General features: G+C 32.8%; 1 protein-coding gene across 16 annotated transcripts in view; it reads left to right on the top strand.

Annotated features, from left to right (window-relative positions):
* Positions 1-19,336, top strand: part of LOC126971093 (TLD domain-containing protein 2) — a 173,633-nt gene that overhangs the window by 146,879 nt on the left and 7,418 nt on the right. For 14 of the 16 annotated variants that reach the window (XM_050817228.1, XM_050817224.1, XM_050817223.1 and 11 more), the window contains one exon: positions 17,516-17,634. In XM_050817228.1, coding sequence (XP_050673185.1) covers positions 17,516-17,634 — 119 coding nt within the window. Of the gene's footprint in view, positions 1-9,233; positions 9,584-11,196; positions 11,478-17,515; positions 17,635-19,336 lie in introns of those variants that run through there. The other 2 variants (XM_050817227.1, XM_050817226.1) reach the window with 2 other exon arrangements.

Here is a 19,336-nt window from a genome sequence, read left to right as displayed (position 1 = left end):
AAAATTGTCTTGCTATTGCTGCGATTAGATATGGATATATATAGATATGGCGCCTTTTGTCTTCTGCCGTGAAGCAGTAATGTGTAACCGTTATTGTGTTTCGATCGGAAGGGCGCCGTAGCTAGCGCTAGGTGACGAGCGCAATTATGCTCAGAATTTTTGGGTTTCTCAAGAATTCTGAGCGGCACTGCATTGTAATGGGCTGGGCGTATCAATTACCATCAGATAAACGTCCTGTTCCTCTCGTCCCTTACTGTCGTAAAATGGAGAGGATAAGATTTAAGTGACTCTTTGAAAACATACAATTTCTAGGCTATTATGTCGACGAAATAAACCCATCACATATTATGTAATGAAAAAGTAGGAAATAGTAGCAAAGAACACGTGTATCGTACCAAAAAATAATAGGACTACTTAAAATACTAAATTTTTAATAAAATCTCGTGTGCTGTTTTTTGGCATAGGCCTCCTCCATCTCTCTCTATTGAGCTCTATTCTTCGCAACCCTTGTCCAATAATATGTGTTATTCATGTCATTTTAATAATTAGGTAACGTACTTTCGATAAAGTTTTTTGATATCTGTTATAGTTACCGAATAACCGCCTGGTCACACTTAACGATTACATCCTATGTAGAGTTGTTATGTATCAATGAGTACAATCTTCAATCAGATTCAGAAAGCTTACATGAAAGTTCTGATGCGATTCGAAGATGCCAGGTGTTAAGGAAGAGGCTGGCTAACGACGGTCCGATCATACAAAACATAAATAACATCAAACTGCGTCTCTTAGTGCCGGTAATCAATTCAACCATTGTATTATTGTCGTGACAATCCCGACTCATTTCTAAATTATATCGCGATGCTCGTAATTTTCAACGGACAATAGGTATGAAGTATTGTTGAATATAGTAATTACCTTGTTCTCGTGGATAATGTGATGTGCATTGTACATTACAATTTGTGTTTTTCGCTGTAGGACACAGTAATGCCTATAATAGTTCAAAACTCTATAACTGATGCGAAAATATCTGATACACCAAAAAAGCTGTGGTTATTAATTGATTTCATAAATTGTTTCTCGTTACATCTACTAATTCCGACTTAAATGTTAAATTAGTTAAGTGTATTTTTATTGATAAATAATTATATGCACAAGAATGTACCGGTAATATTATTATGAATTAGTTAATATCGGAAGTACAATTTGGCATTCAGAATACATTTAGACGTTAGATTAATGTCAAAACTTTTAAAATTAATTATTGTTGTGAATGTACAGTTATAACAGTCTCTCGATATGGCACCACCTGAAGGTAACTACCAGTTTTTAAATTACATACAATGTATTAAAAACAACTTTCATCGGATACTTGTGCAATACTCTTGGATATCTATATTGTAGGAAAGGTTGGGACTGTTCCAATAAATTCCTGTTTTTTTTTTGACAATGATTCTGTACTACCTACATTGTATCATAATGTTAGACAAGAGAAGCAAATAACACGTATTTTTTTTATTTGATTGTTTTATTGAAAAACATTTGGCATAAAAATCTAATGTTACTGGAGTTAAAATTAGGTACAATCTATAACCATTCTAACACTATAACACGGGATTCTTTACATTGCCTTCTTACGGCCGTTCCCAATATTCAGTGTATCTCTTACTTGAGATAAAAATCGTAACTATCGTTGAATTTTCTGTCCCAATAAACTTATCGACGGTAACTCACCTTATCCGTACACGCTGTCTATCAATGAGACGACACATAGCTTACCAGCGATAGAAGTTTGTATGAAAATATCAATTCACGCGTCCCAATATAAGGCGATAAGAATGACTTGTTGGGACAGCTTCAGATTATTGACAGCTAATTACTGACAGTAGAAGGTAGTAATTTATCTCTATCTATAGATAGTATATTGGGAACGGCGGTTAGTCAATAATCGTGTACTACCTTCATTATATTTGAATATTTGGAGGTGAGAAGTGAAGTACACCTATAAAATTTTACATTAGTTAGTTTAATCGCAAATACATAATGATCTGATGTTACAGGAGTTAAAATTAGGTACAATCTCTAACCATTCTCACAATGTTACAGGGAATTCTTTACTTTGCCTTTGTAGTTAATAATCATGTACTAACCTTCATTGTATAATCTCGAAACATGTGTTCCAAATGGGTCAACTACAATTTCTTCATTGAAGTATTCTCTTAATCTATGTATGTAGGTCGTAGTTAGTAGTTGAATGTAAGTTTAATTCATTTTCTATAAAAATTTTCCTTTTTTTTTAATTATCTTATAGATATCCACTTAACTTTATTAGCCTTTTGTTTTGCTTAAGATGTCTTTTTTTAATTTTATTATTAGTTAAAGGAAAACTTGTTCTTCATAACTGACCTAGTCAAGAGGTGAAAATGATCAGACTCAAATAATACTAAATTATGGAAAATACTAAATTGTGCATGAATTCATAATTGTAGTTGACTCTTTTTAGCTCACTATATAACTAATGCCATTAACTTTTGGTACTTATATACATTTAGATATGAAGAATAATATATTATTACTAGCTGACCCAGCAAACGTTGTATTGCCGATATTAAAATCGCGATACAAAAGTAACTATTGATCGTAGATGGGTGAAAATTAGAAGTTGTATGTATTTTTAATGCTGACTCATAATCACACAAATTTTTAAAAAAATGACAAAAAAAAAATCGTGTGTGTTAACCCTTAACATTTAGGGGGATGAAAAATAGATGTTGTCCGATTCTCAGACCTACCCAATATGCACTCAAAATTTCATGAGAATCTGTCATGCCGTTTCGGAGGAGTTTAAAGTTTAACACCATGACACGAGAATATTATATATTAGATAGTGTCCAAAATGTAAAAAATAACTTTTTAAATTTAAACTTTTACGGTTTCAGTCCCAATCCTTCTGATAATCGTTAGCCAGAAATAAATTAATATCAAACAAGTTTCATTACTGCATGCAAACAATGAATTAATCTTGGTCACGTTTTTATTTCTCGAATAAGTACTTTGATGTCTTTGTTAATTGAAGATCTCATGTTACAACACATTAAACTGAACCGGCTTTGTACTCTATGAGCTGGAAATATCAGGATCACCATGTAACATGTATTATGATAGTTTAATTGATGCTATTAGGTATTTATGTTGCATAATATACTGATCAACTAAATTATTTGTTATAATAAGTTTATTGCTATTGACCGCACATTTAAAGTTTGACATGTACAAAATTTCGGTCAGTTTCAGTCCGAGGAAACAGTATTTTATCATAGAGATGGCTAATGTTTGAATGAAGAAAGAACGATAGTGCATTTTTATGTTCTCTGGCAACAATTATTAGTATAATCTTTTATAGATCTGATTTCTGAATGCCGAACTTTCAATAGGATGTTACCTAAAAGTAACTGTGAAGAGAATTACTTAACGGCCGTTTTCAATAACGTATCTATCCTTAGTTTAACTTACAAGAGGTATATAAATCTATCCTTTTACGCTTACTTACATTTCTATAACCTATCGACATAAAGCATTGGACTATAATTATATTGGACATAACTATGGATAAATAAGATCTTGTCATTAAACGGTGACAGCAATGCAGACTAATATAATATAATTATAACTGATATATCAGTTATTATCACAATCACATACTAATTAGACTACATAATTATTGTCACTGTGTTACAGTGTACAGACGACAGAGCCTTGTGGCTCGCGAGATTTTCATAGCAGTAGAATACTACTGCATTGTGTGGCCTGTTTTATAATAGGATTACGTGTTATTCACCGCAACTGTACCTATGTTTCTCAACTGATTGCTATATCATACGGGATCTGATTACAAATACTGTTTGTAGCAGCAACTATAAATAAATCCGATTATCAATATAAATTTTCTTCCTAGTGTTTCTAAAAATTTTCGTTAGCTTTGAAAGTGTTATGTAATTCCTTTTGTCATTATATTTTAATCTTTTTCCGATGTTATTTAATTCAGTAATTCTGGAAATATATCATTATGGTTATTTTTATTGTCATCCACCAGTAGTTTTCTTTATTAGGTTATAATTAATTATCATTAACATATAAAACTGAATCATTATCCTTTTTACATTTATAAATAGATTTGATTAATTGTAATCCATATTTTTGCTGCTACGAAATAACAGGTATGAATTCTCTATGAAATGCCTCTTGATTGGCTTAAATTTTCCGAACAATTACCATTGTAATGTATATTTTTTTCACATCATCATAGAGTAGAGATTTCAACGAACAAAAAGCCCACCGACTTTTTTGAAAAAGCCTGATAATTTGACTTAAGAATTTTTGATTGAAAATTAGGGTTCATTTTAGATATTTGAGTCAAAATAAGGTAATAAATAAATATTAAAAATCAAAACACTACAGTGTATTTGGCACTTTAAAAGGTAACTTTTCACCAAATTTTGGGGAAAAAGAAATATTTTGTAAAAGATAAAAATAAAAAACCAAAAACTTGTTTATTTGAATTTTTCACATAAATTTTTCTTATGTAAAAAAAGTGTGAAAACAAAATTTGTAGATCTTTTTATTACCTACAACTTTGCCATGTAACTTTTTATACCCTTAAACATACCCCTTTTCCACTTCCCGTCCTCATATTGTCCGTGATTTATTATTCCTTTCATTTCTGTTATATTCTCTTCCTTTTCCAGTAGGTATCATCATCTCTTATTTTTCACTTTTTATTTATCATTTCATCAAAGGCTTCAGAACTGGTCTTTAACAAGAATCCAGCAACTTACAGTATGACCTAATATTACCTACGATTCCACTGCTTGATTCTGCAGGTATTTGATATTTTGATAAAATGTATTTCAAATAAACGTTCCTCAACGTTGCAATGTATTAGCTATAGGTTGCCTATAAAATATTGGCTGCAATAACTTGTACTCATTAATTTTAGTATACTTAATTTGTTGATATAAATTGCAACTATATGTTTTTTTAATCAATTTCATGTTATTTTAAAGGAAATTATATAAAAAATTAAAAAAAAAAACATTGTTCTCAATGTTCAAGCTCTCGCACAGTCAGTAATACCAAGGTAGCTAGGTGTAAACAGAAATATTATTGTTGATTATATAATACCGGTTTATTTAATTCCACGGAATAATAACAACTCATGAATTTTTCGATAAAAACACCCAATTAAGTCAAATTAAGCTTTCGGAGACTTGCTTATATTTAATGAAATTGCACCAAATTAACCATTGTCCTTATCTCTGAAAGCCTTCTCGCGTAACGTTCGCTTGGGATTATTTTTATCTGACTAGTTGATTTTATAAATATTTTATGGTGTGCCATAAATCTCGACTCTTGAAGTGTGGGATGGTAAATATTCGTCGTCGCTCGGCATGGTAGCCGCCCGCGCATTGTATAAACGAGTTTACCATAATATTTAAGACCCAGATGGCTACACAAATTTGCTTACAATACGTAAATGTATTTGAATTAAACATTCGACGGGTTTTCTGGAATCAATTTTAATAAGGGTTTCCAAACATACACTGAAATAAGTAATGCACTAGCACATTTTTGTTATATAACCTATATATAACCTATATAGAGTTGAAAAAAAATCGATTATTTTTACCACAATAAACCACCGCAGAATACTATCTCACAAAAAGGCATAACTAAAAACCAATTTTGTTAATAACTAAATAAATATTTTAGTTCTATAATAAAAAGTTAGTAAATTGCGCTACTACAGTATGCATAATGCCATCCCTGAAATAAAATATTTTTTATTATATTCTTAAATAATTGGTCTACTTACACGTGAAAATAGATTCAAATAAATGCACTTGGGACGACGATCCTTATGATTTTGCACGACCTTTATAACACATGAATGTATTTTAAATTCTTGTAACATCTCTTTTTAGAATCCCATCCGAACAGGATGCGATTGTACTCACTCGACTAACCGATATGATCCGCGAGCCGGTACAATTTGTAAGCCCTGCTCACTACGGTATAGATTTACCCCATTATTCATAATAGTCTGCTAACTTAAAGCATTGCTAATTCTCACTCTGTCTTCTTCTATTGACCTAAGTCAGAATGAGAAAAAACACTCCTTAGCGGCTGTTTTAAGTTAGCGGACCATTATGAATAAGGGGGTTAGTTGCGCTATTTAAAACATCAAAAATCGTTCCATGTTTTATATGCATTCACTGTCAGTAATAAGTACATGAAAATGCTAATGTCAGTTTTAAGTCCTTACGGCAATGTCAACTTATCCATTTTTCTGAACAAAATTTTACATCAAATGGTAAAATTCATACACATTGCCAAATATATCAGAATACTGTTTATCTAATAAAAAATAACTAATAAATATTTTCTAGTTTACACTAAGAAAATATGTAATTTAGATCCGAATATAGAAATAATTCACGGGTGAATTTATTTATTAGTCAGTTATTATGACAGAAAACACTAGAAAACGTGTTCTCTATTCTTCTAGAGTAATATTGCTTATCGTTACGATGTTTTGCAATAAATTGTCGCATTAATTATGCGCGATAAGTGTAGTTGAACTGATTACCTACTCACAATGAGGTGTTTGTTGTGGTGGCTTTCTATATTGAGCAAGTGTGCCGTGTATGTTATGTGTATTTAGATTGTTCCTGAGATACTGACATTACCATCAGATAAAATATTTGTGTGAGCATTAAAACGTTTAATGGCAACGTGATCATATAAGCACGAAAGTTGAAACGCTTTGAAAAAGCCGTCTCAAATTTTAAAAATAATGATAAAATAGATTAGATATATTAATTAGTATAATTATTAGATAAAATAGACAATAATCTAAATAATACATTAGTTTTTGTTTAAAGGCTCCGGCACGTTTCTTGGGCGTTGTTATTGAATGCGAAGAAACTGTATATATCTTTCTATGAGTCCGTCAACTTAATTCGGCACCTGGTTCGAATGACAGTTGTAGAGTACGGTCAACAAGCAAAACTCAACAAAGGCGGTTTAAATCAAGTAGGCCAGTAAAAATTGAATTTATCTTCGCACTAAATTTTCGATCCAATTTTTTTTGTAAGGGACACTTACTGAGCATAAAACCACTAAAAGTTACCAGTTCCAAGTAGTGCTCATGAAAAAAATTTTTGGCGGATATCTCGGAAACTATGCACGTTAGGGTAAAAGTTTTTTAGACCATTATTAAAGTTTCGCATCTTTTATTTCCTGTAAACATTTTTGTGAAACATACCGATTTATTGAACTGGTTTTTCTATCTCGGGCGATAACTCTTACAATATTCGATTGATCAAAAATATGCATACCTATATTTTATCGATCAGTTTACACTCTACAATTTTTGTTACTCTAAACATTAGTGTTGGTTTAAATTATAAAATTGCAAGGTACGCATACAATATAATGGTTCCAATTCAACAAACTATTGTTTATGTCATTAAAAATTAATTGTTCATTTCCTTAACTGCAATAGTAACGAACTTTTTTATATTTTATTTTATTTTAGTTCGTATGACTTAAAAATATTTAGTACCTAAGTGTTATTATGTTATGTTCAGATGCTAAAATAAAATGTAGGAAAACGAGCTAAGTTGCTAACGCTACTAGCAGGACAACGGCGGGGTGAGGAACGCGTAGAGAGAGAATGGTCTCTTCTCGACTCAGGTCCCGAGTTAACTTGACCGACTTGTAGATGAAGAAGCGTGAGGATCCTTAAGTGCACGCATTCAATATAAGCTGAATGGGTACAGGCGTGGCTTAATCTTTTACTCTAATACGTGATAACACTTTAGCCACATAACTAACTAACACTTATTAAAATTGTTATAATGTAATAGCATTAAGTGTAAATCATTTCTTGTAAAGTTTTGTAACACAACAAATATAAATTTGATTTCTCTTACAAACAAATATTTATGAATATTCGATCGTATTGAAAGCCAGCTAAGTGACGTGGGCTGCCACGTCCGGATACGTGCGTGGATGTTGTTACCTTCGAACACTATTCAACTCATAGCTGGCTTACACGACGCGCTACTGTTGTTCATTAAAATTCCCACCGCTTTGTAAACTTTTTGTCAGTTTCAAATATCAAGGAAACTCGTTTGTCTCGGCGTAAATTGCAGATGATGTATTTATCCTCATATTGTTGATCTTGTACCAGATCCACAATTTCCTTTGCGCAGTATTTCCAGGACGACAAAACATCTATTGAAAAAAGCGCATCACTTAGAGGACTGCCAATGATTCTGTGATTTCCATTAAAAAAACATTAGGGTCCATGCGTCAACTCCTGGTGCTGCTTGAGGTGTCAGGTCGACCTGTTTGTATTTGTTGGATGCGATTACTAATTATGACAGTAATCACGACCAGCATGTTCACAAAGCATACTTACACAAACAATGAATTCAGGCTCTAAAGATTGAGGCATTAAATATGTATATGGTAATTTATATTTATACAGTTTTTTATTCTGTATTACCCGAACCTTAGTGATACAATCAGTTAAACATTTTGATCATGAATTCCCAAACTATTCTGGTTAAGATTTTTTTCCAAAATGAACCGATATCTCAGACCCTAATAACTTTAAAAATCTCTTAATTTCTTATTTCTTTACTTGCCGAGTTTTTTTTTCATCTTGTATGAACTTGTGCACACTTATCGACTTGTTGGGTTATTTTAAAATACAACAATGCTACAAATTCTTACTAAAATATTAGTCATTTATAAAAAGTTTAAAAGAAGAACTTGTATTCATTAATTAAAAAGGGGTTGATTTTTAGATCTCCTGTATCAGTTTTCGTTTATGGCGATGAGAAACCAATATCGACCCCTCAGGATCAACTGTGAGAATCCCTGATTTAGATATTTTTCCTATAACAACTTATGGATCGTTAAAACGGAAACATCAAACTTTAATGTGTAGGTTGTAATTTAATCCACCGCGGTTTAAGTGGATCTTAATAATAATGTTCATTTGACTCTACAACCTCCAGTTTAATTGAATTGTTTCTTCACAAGAGCATGTTTTATTGATGGACTGGCGGAATATGCACGCTTTACCAACTTGGCCGGCTCGGTCATCGCTGCAGCCGCTACTCGCTAGCCACTCGCCTCATCGCCTGTCTTTAAACTCGGCGAAGCTTGAAGCTAGTTTCCAAGCAACTGTGCGCCGTCGTGCCCGCTTCGCCACCGCGGCCGGTTTGCTCGTCAAATTTAAAACAATTACAGGCGAAGCGAACGATACAGTCGTCTAGTAGCAAGATGCAAAACAAACATTGTTTGTAAATCGAAAGCAGCGCGCAGGACAAATTGTTTAGTTTCAGTTCAGTGTTTGTGGGTGATTCTAAAAGTAGATTGTTTACGTGTGCGTTTTCGTTCACGTTGGACGCAGCGCGACACGTCATAAATGCAAAGTATGAAATGGATTGAGATGGTGCGACTAGGCCCAACGACGCCAGACCGGACTACTGCCTTCGAAAATGATAAGGTGAGGTTATTCAACGGTGTCTGAGAACTTACAACCGGGTCGTTGTATTGAAGATGTTCTTATCATATTATTACTGCTTGTTGCGATGTTAATGTTATGGATACGTCGTATTGTTTATCGGAGTTTTTATTATGGCTCATAAATACAATTGCTTTTTGTTAAATTGTTGCTCCGTATCATTGAATGTTTGACTGTCGAAGGGCGATCCGAACTTTCACTTTGCATTAATGATATTGTATGTTATAAAAATAACTTGCCATCTTAAATTACTGGCACGAATTGTAAAGTGACTCATTACATAATGAGTTTAAAGTTTCACCACAAATTTGGAGGTAACGGCAAACAAATTGCGACCGCGATTCAATTAAAATTCTGAAATTGTGCGAATATCTTCAACAATCCAGTTTCCGGTCTACAAAATAACATAAATTATTTTCTACAGACTGTTATTATAAATGGCAGTAAATGTCTCACAAACTGGTTTAGCAGTTCGAACACGCCAGTTTACATATATATAGATATTTATTATATTATGAGTTATGTATTATTTATTTCTTATAATTTAGCTGTAGCTGTAAATAGCATCAACAACAGTGTAATTATGTCGTTAATCATTAAATTGGCAAGGTTTGTCTACAGCATTGTAAGTATATTGCTTACTGTAAATAAACCGAGTCTTTTAATTTATACAAGTTATATTACTTATATTAATTTGATGATTTTCATTTCTTGCTTTCTAAATTGTAAAGTATTTGGAGTTCTCATACATTTAGTTTGTATTAGTTGAAACTGAATCCAAAAAAGGGGCTAACTATTTCGCCAATGTAGGAAGGTGACCTGAACAATAGTAAATGATAAATACGATCCTACTCCCAAGTACCATTTGTCGTTAACAATACATTAAGAAATCATCGATATAATGGCAAAAAATACGAAATACCACTACCATTCATGGAGAACGTCTAATTCATAATGCTCGACTGCACTCTAGATTATCCGCTAAGATTTGTCTGTAGCCAATTCTTGAATATGCTATATATAAGGTTAGGAAAGCCCGATCTGGTTAGTCATTTTGCTAATGTAATAAAAGTAAATGACAAAAACTGAAAAAAAGGCTGGGAAGTGTAAAGTCTACATATTTACGATTTTGTATTCCATGACTATGACCACGCATTGCTAATGTTAGTAAAGCTAAAAATACTGCACATTATCTATGACACGTGAAAGCTGAGCGAAGCTTAAAAAAATATGATAAACTATTAAAATATAATAGAAACTACCAGCCCTCGGGGCGACTTCATCAAGTTTTTATTCTTCTTAAAAAAATTGTAGTCTAGTGTCCAAATTAGATTGACTTCTACAACAAAGATTGCTATCGTCGTATATTTATTGACCATAAATGCTTGATATAACGGATAATCTATTATAAATGGATTGAAATGTTCTACATTAAATGCTCATTTACAATTGCAAATACAAGATAACGACGGATCTGATAAACGTTAAACACCGGAACGTGATGCGAGAGCCAGTCGCTATCGTGGTCCAGCATCTATTGTACAGAGAAATGCATTACTAATTTTTAATGCACCTCATCAGTAGAGTTGAAAAGAACCATTTATTTATTAATTATCTGGGATACAGTGCATTTGTCGGTGATGTTTTAGTAAAGTTGTGTTTTAACGTTGAAAACAGTGATAGACAAAACTGTGTGCAAACTTTGATTAGGCTACCATAATTAAATAAAATGTTGAGATTAGTGACGAGAAAGGTTGTGGAAAAAGTTGAGAAGGTGGACAAGATGATTTTAAAAATGACAATGAAGAAAGCGAAGAAGCCTGCTTTGCATTCGTCGACATCGCGCCGCAGGGGGACGTTGCAAAGTATCTGCGAGGTGAGCTGTTTACAGTTATGCACTGAGACAGACAACGACCAAGACATAATTTCACTTGACATTGTGTCGGTAACTCATATTTCCTCAACAATATCGAGCAATTCAACAGATTCGATGAACCATTCTTATCTTTACATAATACGAATGAATTATTAGACACTGTTAAGTGATTTCATATCCAATTTTGAATAAAAATATTTGAATTTGATATAGCAACTGATGTACGGTTTCAAGATATTATAAATAACTAGCTGAACCAGCAAACATTGTATTGCCATATAAAGTAATAAAATAAATTTAATAATTAAAATTTTTGGGGTATGAAAAATAGAGCACGAGCCATTCGCAGTCTACCAAATGATATATTATATTTACATAGATACATATAAATGTATATAAAATTTATCATACTTCAATGATTATTAAATTCGATTGCCATCTTGGAATTCTAGTGCGTAATCTGTGGATGTAATGGAATAATATTAAAATCGCGATAGTAAAATAGGTGTTGATCGTAGAGGGTTGAAAATTTAGGGTTGTATGTATTTTTTAATGATGTAAAAAAAAATATCTAAAAAAAGAATTTAGGAGTGGACTACCCTTAACATTTAGGGGATGAAAAATAGATATTGGATTCTCAGACCTACCCAATATGCACACAAAATTTCATGAGAATCGGTCAAGCCGTTTCGGAGGAGTTTAACTACAAACACCGCGACACGAGAATTTATATATTAGATTGACATTGTCGGTGTCGCTTAATATAACATATTTGGCATAGTAAAACTCTTCCGTGCGCTAATATTCTTAAAAACGGATTCTTATTTTTAATATTATTTAGAATTTGTGTGAACTTTAAACAATTATTTAAAAAAGTTAAACTAATGAGCACGCCTTCACTCCGATATAACTAGTTTTGCCATTAATTACTATTATTTAACTTAAAATCATCTCATTTTATTTATTTTTTAATTCAAGTTTGGACCGCGCTTGTAATGTTCGAAACTTCGATAGTTTTAATTAATATATTTTTTTCGAGATTAATATTAAATCACTATAATTGAATGTGGTATTAAGAATTGCAGTGATCGCCTTGCACAAACCAGTCGTATTTAAGTATATCGTACTATCGACCGATATACCAACACATCCTTTGTCAAAGACCATAAAAGATTGGGGCGCTCTATTGCTTTTATAACTAAAAGAATCTTACTGCTCTTAAAGCCAAAATTCGCTGAAATCTTATAAGGAAAAGAAAAAATTATCAAGAGATGTAAAAAATTCCGCTAGGACTCCTTCGCGTATTATCAAAGAAGACTTGAAGTTTGGTCGATATACACCAAGTGAATCCCTACAGTTAAAGATATTGCCTTGATCAAAATGCTATCTGTCCCCATACGCGAATGAAAAGGACAAATATCCTTTTAATCGATGAAAAATTTTTCATAATTCAACAGCACTTTAACAAGCAAAAAGACCAAGGGGACGATCATAGTGCTCCAAAAATGCCTCACAAGTGGTCGGCAGACGGCAACATGGGTTGGTTACAGTTTCAATTTTGTGAAAAAAGAGTGGATAGTTGAGCCAAAGTGTATCAAGACACTGTCTTATATTGTATTGTGTAACCTCTTAGCACTTAAGCATGTGCTTCGGACTTGCCAGCAATACTGTCAGCACCTGGTGATAAGGCATGAGCTGTCCAGGCTTGGCTGAAACTCAACGTTACAGACTTTATAAGAGCTGAAGACTGGCCCTCGTCTAGCCCTTACCTGCACCCCTTGGATTTAAAATTCGGTTTTGAAAAGTCAGTTTTAGAAGACCGAAGACCTATTCTAAAAAGTCATACAGACATTGAGTCGCGAAATATTCTAGATTATTATTCGTAAATCCATAAATTCGTGGCCAGTTATGTGAATTATTTTTCATTGGTGAGACTTCAATAAATAAAAAAATATATATATATATATATTTTTATATATATATAGGTCCATACATAATATCGTGTAGTATCTTTTTATCGTTCATTTTTTGCCAAACAGACATTCAGATATCAGTTCAAACAACAACATTTAATATACATAATTATTCAAAATCTAGAAGATTCTATTGACCTCAGTGTGAGTTATGTATGATGTAAGCAAGATCATTACGTTTATAATGTTTTTTGTAGTTACCAAACGTATTTCATCGAGGCTGCGTTCAATAAGTGATGCTTGTGTATCAACATAATTATGATATTTATGTAGATCCTCTTTTGGTTGGACAGTTCTGTAATTTAGATTTAAATAAACTTTTTTATCATAAAGACGTATTGTCACTTACATGAGAGATTTAACGTTACTTACAAACAATGGTTTTGGTAGGTATACAATGCAATCAATGACTTCTATATACATATAGTGACATATCATACGCAGTCTGATAACCGAACGGCGTAAATGTACTTAAAGACAAATGTAAGCACACTGAACAAATCTGAATATTATTGTTTTACACTTCTGCTTGTTGACCAAGTATACTTTAAGCAACTGGAGTAAACGAGGCAATGTATAGGTATGCAGTCGAACCTTATTATGGTGTAATTTTTGGCATATTCCATATTTCGGTTTTGTTTTTATACGATGTGATTTGTCTATATGTGAGGAACGTCATTGAATGCAATACAATGTAAGGCAAATACATAAAACAACCTTAACTTATATTATTAAAACATTTCGTAATTATTTCTCTCGGTTTAAAGAAGTTAATGTTTTGGCTTTTCTTATTTCCGAGGGTAGGTTGAATTAATTATTATATATCTGTCTTTTATCAAAGGTCTTTCAGTTTACTAGTTTCCACTCCATTGCATATAATGTCAGATGTTTATGTACTATCAACAATATTGTATCGTGACCCACATTAATTTCCTTTCCTTTGTCGATGGTAGCAACCATAGCACCTTTTTCTGCCGCTAAGCAGTTTCGTGTAAGCACTTTTTGTATTTCGGTTTGAAAGGTGCCGTATATATTTACTATAAATTACTGGGCTTATTGAGATTTAACAATCGAGTCTTAAAAGTCTACGGCGCCGACCAAACCGAAACACAGTAATGTTTTCATATTACTGCTTCACGGCAGAACAAGGAGTCGCTGTTGTGCCCAACAAGTCGCCATCCTGTACAATGAAGTCAATATATTGTAAAATGAATCCCGCGTTATCGTTGGATAGGGCTGTCTACTTCGTCAATATAGAAGACAGGAAAGTAATAAAAAAATAAAAAATATAAATAATTTCTATGAATATTTTTTACTGCTTTCTGCATTTATTGATAGGCTTTTATTTTTAAGAAACCTTCGTAACTACCATTATAATCTAATTTTAAGTTACAATACTTATTAGTTAAAGAGCGAAATAAATAATATATGGGCGCGAAATTAATGCTCTCCTAATAAAATGCACATTTGTATTAAAGTTCACGGGGCGGATGTGATAATATATATCATGATCATAGCCTTATGACCACAAACAAAACAATAATAAGAGTGTGTATCGCGTGGCATCGCATTTAAATGTCTTTCTATTAATTATTTCCACTGAACTAAACAGCGTAAGTCCCAAAACTTATTGAATTAATTATGGCAATACTAAAAACCCTACGTAAATTTACTGTTCTGTAGATTTATATAAGATACACAATTCCACAATACATTATTTTGTTATATTATATCTCAAAGGGTTTTCGTTGAAAGCTTCACGGGGGCTTATTTTTTCCGACACCTCCAACAAATATCGTTAATGTACATAAAAACTTAACAAATTATTTACTAAAACCTTCCTCGAGAACCACTATCCATTGGTGAAAACAGCATGCAGCAGCAATCAGTGGAGTAGATTTTGAGATTATCGCGAACAAACAGACAGACAGACGCGGCCAAATAATGTATTATAACAGTACAAGTACAGAACACTCACTCTTTCAAATCAATTAAAGAAATAGGGACTCTTGCGGCCATACAATAAGGTGTAATACAGTCATGGTCTTCCAACACATACATTTCTAACTGCAACTAATGTAGGTTTGACAACGAAAGAATATTGTTTCAAAATTAAGATTATATATCTATTTATATGATAGAAAAAAACTAAGCAATTTGTGAAAGATGACCTTATACTAAGATAGGTGCAGTTTTGGATAAAGAACACACCCCTATCCTCAAATAGGTAAGAGTCATCCGGTGGAAAGAATTGGATTAAGAGGCAATTTCTAGGTATATAAAAATGTAAGTTAAGTATTGACTGAGGTTGGCAACCCTGACGTTCGATATCGGTGATAGTTGTATAATTTATAATTGATCAAGTCTTATAGCAATAAGACAGCAGTCTATTGACGGTAAGTGAACAAGTTGTTTGTAAACAAATTAAAGTGTTCAGTGTATTTTTAATACATTGTTCGACCTAGCTAGTCCCTTCCCTATAAGGCATTTAGATTGATACTCCTGCCTGTCAGCAGTGTTATATTGTTAGAGGAAGTAGTGCGCAGGCGCACGCCACATAATTGCTATATGAGCTAAATCACCGAATGTTGACTGTGATCTGTAGTGTTCGGGAATGCTATAGTTTTTATATTTTATTTATAACTTTAACTATTGCTTCCCCATAGTAACCAAGGATTGACAGGATCATAATATTATCTATCTAACTGTGATTTATTTTAGCTATGTATCTTTTTTAATTTTTATTTGATACCTACTCATTTTGCTAATAGATTTTTAATTTTCGATGTCTGAAGATATTTCTAATTGCGTTGTATAAAATAGTAAAAAAAATCTAATTTTGGAAACCACTGTCATAAAACTTTTCGTGTCTTTAATGTGAGTGTGTGGGTAGTTTTAAAAGTTAAACTGATTCGATATGAATCATTACATTAAAGCTTGGTAGAAAATATTTTGAATATTATATTTTTATTTATACAGCGTGTCCCAAAAACTAATGTAAAGTATTGAAACGACCTCATACCTTGTAATTTTTATCATATGAGTTTAATTCGAATTTATTAAAGATTGGTCGGATTGTGAGTAAGTATTTGTACATATTCATTTTAGTCATTTAGTAACACGGTTTCCTTGTTTCCTAGTTTAGCTGAACTTAGTAGATCCTTTTTTACATTTTGTAAACTTAGAATAAAACAGGACACTGTAAAGCGATTTCTTAACTTATGCTAATATCAATAACAATACTCGTATCATACGTATTATACGGTCGTATAATGAAATAATGTATTTTGATATCTGACTGTGATAGCTCTATATATGATAATGTTCAGATTAAATTGCACAAGTATAAGTTGTGTTGCAACCAAAATCTATTATTGCACGTATTAGTAGATATTTAGTTTACACGCATTATGTGTTATATAATAAAACTATTTATCTCTTCAACTCCCTGAATGGTTTTATATTTAGTTTCGTAAATAAACTATTCATTTTCTATCTTTGGAATTGATTTTTTGTACGACTTAGTAGTTATTCCATATACTGTCTGTTACTAGATCCTATTACACGCTACCTACCTATATTCTAACCTTAATTTTTCAATATAGGTACTAGTTTAAAACCTATCCAGCAGTTTTAGGATCTGTTACATTGTGATACCTTTTTGATTTCAAACGTAGACCAATATTTCGTTTAACTTCTTCTTTTATATTTTAGTAACTCTACAATAGTTAGATTTCTAGTATGATATGATTGGAGTATTTATTTTGTTTCTCAGATCATGAAGCGAAGTGGCAGTTCTAGAAGACTTAATTGCTTCTAGATTCTCCAGGACTCGGGTGGTTTTATCGACTTGTTATAATAATGAAGCTTCCCAAAACCAAACAATGTCCCACTGGTTCTTATTCTTCTCTTAATTTGTCTACTGAAACTATGTGAGGTCAATTTGGGCTGCGAACACTTAACATCTTTTCGTCTGTCCCGTCGCATCCCTTTCTATCATGTAAAAAAGTAAGCTGACACTAGTGACAACAGATAGCTAAAGCGAAGATCAACCTTATGTTGCAGGTGCTGTCGATGAGCGATGAGTTACGACGCGCTTTATATTCGTCGGGCGCCTCCGTCGACATGGAGTTCTCGCCGCCCGACCTCATCGGAACTTCCGAGATCTTCACCATGGAGCACAGGTACAAACCCTCTATTACAATCAGCTCGGCGAAATATCCCTCGGCACATCCCCTGTGTGTGGGCATATGAAGAATTGGTAAGTCGCAGGCCCGGAGGTGTCGTAAGAGGCGACTAAGGGCATTTAACAGTGGAAGGCTCCTTTGCACAGGACGCCGGCTACATTATGGGTACCACAATGGCGCCTATTTCTGCTGTGGAGCAGTAATGTGTAAGCATTATAGTGTTTTGGTCAGAAGGTCGCCGTAGATAGTGAAATAACTGGGCAAATGTGACCTAACATCTTATGTCTCAAGGTGATGAGCGCAATTGTAGTGCCGCTCTGTATTTTTGGGTTTTTCAAGAAGCGGCACTGATCATAAAAAAAGCACGTCATAGGCGGTTGTTTTTCTAATTTTTCAGAACTTTCTTTGTTACTTTACGCTGATTTTTATGTGTGTATTGTAAGTTTATCAATGCACTGTCGTTTATTTATATAATATGTGTTTAGATAAGGAAGTGTTTTACAATAATAGACTTAGTATAAGTAATGTACTCGTTACATTAAGAGTCTCGTAAAATGTAAGTTCACGCACGACTGCTGTGTCACGCCTGTCGATTTTATTGGTAAACGATAAAAACATTATTAGCATAAGTGAACAACATTTTACAACATTAACGTTAAAATATACAAGACAATGTAAGCCAAAGGGTTACTTGTTGTTATTAATGTTTTGTTGTGGCCCTTTCGTTTTCTATTTAAACCACATTTATTTACTCATGTATTTTATCAGTAGGAGGCCTCTTTGCACAGAATACCGGTTAGTTATCACAGTGGTATCTTTTTCTATAGTCAAGTTGTATTGTTTGACCAGCCCCTCATACTTTTTCATACAAACGCGCGTACTTGATTAAGGTGTTTTAACACATCTTTCTTAAAAAATATTCTCATTTTTACGGATCTTATCCATTGTATCTGTTTCAATGAAAGAAAATACAAATTTCATGAAACAAATTCAGTATAGCCCTCAGAATATCTGCTTTGGCCGTTATGTAGATAATGTACACATAAATTGTAAAAGTAAAGAAAACATTGAACACAAACCCCGCGCATGTAATGGAAATTCTATATGAAAAGCGAATATTTCACAAATTTGTAAGGATTACTCAAAAACACGTATTTCCTGGAAGAAGCTTTATGGAATTTCTGCACTCTACATTTGGTTTTATGTTATTGCTGTCTCGTTTGTGGTGGGCGTTTAATGAAACAACATGCTTTTCAACCATGTTCGCGTTGACGATAGACAGGACCGGGAAGAGTCATCTTATTCTCTTACCCATTGAATAAGGATTCATAATAGTCTGCTAACTTAAAGCATTGCTAATTCTCACTCTGTCTTCTTCTATTAACCTAAGTCAGAATAAGACAAAACACTCCTAAGCGGCTGTTTAAAGTTAGGGGACCATTATGAATAAGGGGGTTAGTCTCAAAGTGACGAGTTCGAAGTTCGAAATACGAATAACGAAACGAAAACAATTGAATTTCGAAAACAATAGTTTCATATTGACATCATTTTAAAAAAATAACACCCAACGCTATTGTACATACAGCCACTGATAATAAAAAGTATTATTATGTTACCAATTTATTATAAAAGCACTTATTTATCATCAAAGAAAATAATATTGTACTGAAAACTGGAATTAATGATGAATTTAAATGAA

This window comes from Leptidea sinapis, chromosome 23 (assembly GCF_905404315.1).
Source record: "Leptidea sinapis chromosome 23, ilLepSina1.1, whole genome shotgun sequence".
In the NCBI taxonomy this organism is placed as follows: Eukaryota; Metazoa; Arthropoda; class Insecta; order Lepidoptera; family Pieridae; genus Leptidea; species Leptidea sinapis.
This window is presented reverse-complemented; position numbering and strand designations above follow the sequence as displayed.